Genomic DNA, 6,357 nt, shown 5'->3' with positions numbered 1-6,357 from the left:
CCATCTCACCATTTTTTTTTCCCTCTATAGAATAAAAATGGTAATTGTGATTTCTTATGTCACAATTCTTACTTTCTTTCCAATTCTTAATATATATCTCATATTTCAGAGAAAAAAATAAATTCGCAATATAAAGATTTGCAAGAAAAAATAACATTTTTTTTTTTTTATTCCATGACAGAAACAAGCTTCCATAGTTTATGGCCCTGGTACAAAATCATAAAACAAGTACAGTTTAACCACAACTAACAACTTTCTTGATGTCTATAGCACTAGCATACATTTGAGAAAAGATCTCACAATTCCCTGCCAATTTTTATTTTCTTCAGCTTTTCAAATCGAACAGCTCTCATGCTATTATGTGTTCAGACATCATTTGACCTACTGCCGTTTGCATACTACTGTATATAGATAGTAGATAAGTGTCCATATTCATCCTCTACAATTTCTTGACAGGTTGTGAGTAATATATTCACCCGAAAAAGCACAAAAAAAATACTACCTAACAGTAATTTTAAGGTTTTATGTTTGCATACTGCATAGTAGGAATGGTATACAAATGTAAATACAGCCCAACACAGACAAGCTCATACCCATATCCATTGTTTTGAAGTGTATTATGAACACTAAACAACCCCTAACCCTAAAATACACCTTTTGACATTACATATTTTAATTAACAAACTATTTTGCCAATTTATAAAGCTTTTGGCTTGTAGCAAATCCAACAAAATGATGTTCGGTAAGCTTTGCTGTTCTTCAGCGGATATTTAGAGAAATCCCAAGCAGGCTAACAACACACAAAGCCCTTCCTTTGACTTTTGTTTCTAAATTAAGCTAATTATAATGACTACAAGACCTTTGAGGGGACATCTGAAAGCAAAATAGGCACACAAGTGTCCCAGCAGAAGAAGGAAATGCAGCGAAAAACTCACGTCGCGGAATTTGTTCCAGTATTTGCTCTTGTCGTACTGGGACACGGTGCTCATCCACTTATCATTGTCCAGAGGATTTCCGTCACTGCTGCCGGTAACGGACACCGACAGAACCACCAGAGACACGAACAGACCGACACTCAGCATCATCTGGAGGAGAAAGAGAAAAAGAGAGCAGGTGACATTATCCGCGGGGCACTTGAGGTAAAGACGTCAAGCCTTTTTGAGTTTGAGAGGACTTCGTTTTAAACACGCCCAAAATATAAGATATTAAAAAGCTCACTGTCTGATTCTTATCCAATAAACAACTCTAGAGCCTCACAAGAAGGGCGCGGATTATTTCTGGATTATAAATCCGATGAATATGTCCATCTGATATGATTAACCGTCCCTGAGGACTGAGAAGAAAATCTGACAACGGACTTTAACGGTCGCGCATTCCGCGTGCGGCTCCTTCAGCGCGAGCTCCACTGGCGTCTGCGTTAATTGGCTTCATTTGATACAGACGTTATTCATCATTCGCTTCACTCACCTCAAGACGGGACGGTCCTCTGCTCCCGAGCGGGTGACTGGAGACCGGGCGGGAACGTTAAGTATCCGAGACTTGGGAGGGTGAGTGAGTGAGTGAGTTTCCTCAGATCCTCGCAGCTGCTACACTGAACACAACCGTGAGAAACGGACCCGTGTAACGGAACGGTGAGCGACTCCGCCCACTCTCCACCGTGACTCCGCCCACTTTCCCTCGCGCGCGCGCTCTCTCTCTCTCTCTCTCTCTACTCCACATTGAGCGACGCGACGCCACAAATGATAATCACGTGACTCAAGCTCCAATAACTAAACCAAACGCAGTTGTTAGAATTATCAAAACCTTTCTATCATAACGTCAATTTTGCAGTTTTGTCGCATCGCTCACACATAAACTGCGTCCCAAATGACGCACTATACATTATGCACTTTCCAACATTGCACACTTATTTAAGTGCATCATCCGGGTATTTAAAGTGCACTTTTTCTATTTGGAATTTTCAGTGTGAACGCACTACTCGCACTATTTATACTACAAAACGTCATACAATTGTGCATAAGTATGGGATTTGGGACGCACCAAGTCTTTCAGTCTCATAAATGATGTAGAACAAAGGGAGTGGTGCATTCACTCGGGAACAAACGCGGAGGTTGGGCTGTGCTGGAGGTAATACGCAGGTGTTGAATTTAAGTTGTAAAACATCCAGTGCTGTGCGGAGGGAATCAATACACGCTCCCTGATCACTGCTAACAAATTAAAACCAGCCTCGGTTTTCATTTGGAATCGGCCTGTAATGGCTCTGAACTGCCCGCTGTCCACTGCAGTGAATTCAGCTGCGGGGAGAGAGAGAGTGATGGGAATATTGGCTCATTTTTAATTAAAGAGAATAAATAAATCAATGGATTAAGCTCATTAGAAGTAAACATAACGCGCGAGACGGATATTAGGCGTTCCCCAATGAGGGAGCTGTCCGTTCAGCACCACTACACTTACACAAAGAACCCGCTTCTAGTGTATACGCCTTGTTTTACTGTTTTTCTTGAATGTGCGACGATTCCGATTGGTAAATAATTAGAAGAATAACAAAGTGCTGTAAATGTGCATCGTGTACATCGTGATAATATATTGAAATAATATTATAAACACTGCTTTGGAATTATAAGCACAAGGGAATAAAATAACTAATCCAGCAAACAGGAAACGTTCTCAGAACGTTCTGGCAAAGTTCTCTCAAAGTTATAAACTAACATTCTTCCGATATTGTTAACACAACATTATTTAAAGTTATCTGGGCCGCGTTGATCGTAGCTCTATTGGTTTCAATGGGTCTGCGATGAACTTAAACTCACACGATGCTTTTGGGAAACGCAGCCATGGTCTTTAATAACGTTCTTAAAGTGTAAGCACAAAAACATTATTTCTATGCATTATGGAACGTTTTTGGTTGGATGCTTATCTGTTTAGGGACTATTTAAAAGTATCATTCCCATAATGTTTGGAAGAAAAAAAAAAATGAATGTTTCCTGAATGTTGTCTTTAACGTTCACAAAAACCTCTGAAACTAGTTAAAAAAACGTTTGAATGTTCAGAGAAAGTAACATTTTCATAACCTAACCCGCAAAATTACTAATGAAGTCAAAATAATCTTTTGAGACATCATTCGAAGAGTAACACCACATTCCACAAAATGGGTGCCTTTTTAAAACTATAAAAGGTTTAAATCATTCCATAATCCAACATAATATAACAAAGTGATAATAAGAGGAGACACTTACTTTGGGAAAGTCATGGCCTAGTGATTAGAGAGTTTGACTCCTAACCCTAAGGTTGTGGGTTCGAGTCTCAGGCCGGCAATACAACGACTGAGGTGCCCTTGAGCAAGGCACGGGACCCCCAACTGCTCCTCGGGTGCCGCAGCATAAATGTCTGCCCACTGCTCCTGGTGTGTGTTCACGGTGTGTGTGTGTTCACTGCTGTGTGTGTGCACTTTGGATGGGTTAAATGCAGAGCACAGATTCTGAGTATGGGTCACCATACTTGGCTGTATGTCACTTCACTTACTTGTCCTTGAAGAGTTCATAGCCTGAAAGGAGGGTGGTAATATACCTGTTATATGAATTTGTTCATTTATTTTTTATTCTGTATGGTATTGTATGATAGCAGGGCTGACATGCAACCTGGAGAAAAGGCACTAAGCTTTTTTTATGCACTAAAAATGTAAAGCAAGGAAAAAAGCTAAAGATATATAGCCACCTCTGAGGTAGATAAGAGCTGCATTAATCTGGCTTTTATGCAGCATTGAATCTGTACACAGAATATGTAGCAGCCTTAACTCAATTGTGTAAAGACCATTTAGAGAGCTCTACTTAAATACATCATGCTGGACATTTTAAAACAACTTAATGCAATATAATTTATCAATAAATGCATTGTAATGGAACTAATGACAGTTGTGTGTGCATTAGTGCATCAGCACTACAGTCACACAAACTCAAAGTCTTGTTGTGACTGGTTAAATGTTTGTGTTGGTGGTAAATAAAAGGTTGACGGTTCTAACCTTGCAGAGGCTGATTCATGAGTTGTCATCAGTAAAACACTGAATGTCTTGTGGCTAGACACTCATGGACACGAGACAGTTTCTCTGTGTCAAGCAGAGCTGTATGTGTGTGTGTGTGTGTGTGTGTGTGTGTGTGCTTAATTTATTCCCTTCCACTCCATTGGCTTAATGCTGTTAATGTTAAGTGGCAATATTTTAACGTGGGTGATGCAGGTCAGTATGGTTTCTGATTATGTGCTGTTAACATTTTACTCTTTTAAAGTGTTAAGAGTGTGAAAATCCCCATCAGCCAAAGCCAAGATATTGACAAAGCTGAAATCCGCATGATGTATTTGAGAAATCCAGCTGAATGACATGCAGACGAGAGATGCATTAAATTGTAAATGAGAGAAACGCTGAGTGCACTCACAACAGATAATTTTAATTGAAAAAACTTTCACTTGTGCACTGGGGTGCAACGGCAAAATATTGAGAGCGGTTTCATATTTTTCTCTGCTGAATAAAAAGCAGCTAATTATTCATTTTAGCACACAGTATATTTATTTAAACAGAGAACTCTGCCGAGCTGGTAATTTTCAAGGTTATGAAATTACATAATTTGTTAATTTCCTATGAAAAATTATTCCCAGGAAGAGTTTTAATACACAAAATTTAAGCTCTCATAGAGGCAGAGACAGTGAAAGGACGCCATCTATTGGCTGAGGTTTTGTGTCTCAAAAAAAAAAAAAAATGATTTCAATTAAAATAAATATTATAGTTTTACTTATTTTAATTAAGGTTTTGTTTACAAAAATGACTTCCATTAAAATAAGGATTATTTTATAATTTATTTTAATGCAGGTTTTGTAAAAAATAAATAAATAAACTATTTATAAATAGTATAGAATAATTTTCATTACTTATTTTAATTATTTCATTAAAAATGTACATTAAAATAATTATTTTATTTCTTATTTTAATAAAGGTTTTGTCACAAAAACTATTTACATTAAGATAATAATTATTTTATTACTTATTTTAATGAAGCTTTGTCAAAAGTATTTACATTAAAATAATAATTAATAATTTATTTCAATGAAGGTTCTGTGTCACAAAAATAAATTAAAATAATTATTTCATATCTTATTTTAATGAAGGTTTTGTCACAAAAACTATTTACTTTAAAATAATAATAATTGTAGTATTTATTTGAATGGAGGTTTATTATAAAACATTATTTAAATTAAAATTATTATTTTATAACAAATTTTATAGGGCCATATTTATCATGTGATCATTGCATGCTTACGGTAATATAGTATTACTTTTTTTTTTTTTCATTAATTTTTGTCACCACAACTCTAAAATCCAACATTACTTCAAGTTAATACAGGAAACTGTGTGTTTTTTTGGTTCTCATTTAATGGAAGATCCCAAATTAACTGACATTAAAGCATAGTCGTAAAGTATTCTCATATTTGAACAATATATAAAGGAAAAGAAGTTTTGCATAGAAGAGCAGTAGACAGAGAAACAGAGGTAGAGAGAGTCAGAGACTTGCATACTAAGTGTGGGTTCTGGCCAGGCAGTCGGTCGGTTCACGCTGAAGGTCACACTTCTCTGCATGTTTCCTCTGAGAGTCACAGCACATCTGTCCTCTCTGTCTTATATGGAAATCATCTATCATGTCACACTTTGATTGGTCCCAGAGGGCCACATGACAGGAAGCACAAACCGGCCCCAGGGGCATTATAGGAAGCACTATAGAGGTCACAGCGTCCCGTCACCAGCGGTTACTCTTGGCAGCCGCATCCTCGTTCATGATCCGCGGGAGACGGCCACTCGCACCTCCCTCCAGGTATCCCGACTTCATGCTGGAAACTTCTGGAAACTTCCTCTTTTTGCTCAAATCTGTTGAGGGGGAAAAGTTTCAGATGAAAACTCTTCAAGTGTTTCTATTTATCCACCATATGTTGAGATGATCAAATGGAGTTCTGCATAAGTTTGTTTAATGAGTGTGACCCGTGATGGCGAGGATCATCTTGCGTCGCGCTCCAAATGTGTTCACGCCCACTTCCTTCAAATCCTCGTCTGAGAGCGTCAGGAACGTCTGGTAATCGATCTGAAGACCAGAGAACATATTCACAGTATGTGTGTGTCATGTGGTTAGACGTTCGACTTTATAAACCCTTCATTACAGCAACATGAAGAAACCAACCACATTTTGACTATCTATCTATCTATCTATCTATCTATCTATCTGTGGCAAACTCGAGTAATAAAATAATTATAACAATAATACTTCAATGAATTGTATACAATAACTTAATAATATTATCTTTACAAAGAAAACATAAACA

General features: G+C 37.5%; 1 protein-coding gene across 1 annotated transcript; it reads right to left on the bottom strand.

The window, feature by feature from the left end:
* Positions 1–5,412: 5,412 nt before the first annotated feature.
* On the bottom strand, positions 5,413–6,198 carry LOC122139565 (protein bicaudal C homolog 1-B-like). Its single transcript, XM_042737724.1, has 2 exons — positions 6,020–6,198; positions 5,413–5,908 (listed from the first exon to the last, which is right to left on the bottom strand). The coding sequence occupies exons 1-2, from the start codon at positions 6,135–6,137 to the stop codon at positions 5,781–5,783; spliced, it is 246 nt and encodes an 81-aa protein (XP_042593658.1). The 5' UTR covers positions 6,138–6,198; the 3' UTR covers positions 5,413–5,780.
* Between the last annotated feature and the right edge of the window lie 159 nt (positions 6,199–6,357).

Source organism: Cyprinus carpio, chromosome B14 (assembly GCF_018340385.1).
Source record: "Cyprinus carpio isolate SPL01 chromosome B14, ASM1834038v1, whole genome shotgun sequence".
Classification (NCBI taxonomy): Eukaryota; Metazoa; Chordata; class Actinopteri; order Cypriniformes; family Cyprinidae; genus Cyprinus; species Cyprinus carpio.
The sequence above is the reverse complement of the archived record's forward strand: the minus strand, read 5'-3'. Positions and strand labels throughout refer to the sequence as shown.

Bases quoted from the DNA above. Each gene is read 5' to 3' on its own strand.
- LOC122139565 (XM_042737724.1), bottom strand. From the start codon at position 6,137: ATGTTCTCTGGTCTTCAGATCGATTACCAGACGTTCCTGACGCTCTCA. The intron at 5,909-6,019 runs GTCACACTCATT...CCCCCTCAACAG, and splicing joins GATGATCCTCGCCATCACGG to ATTTGAGCAAAAAGAGGAAG.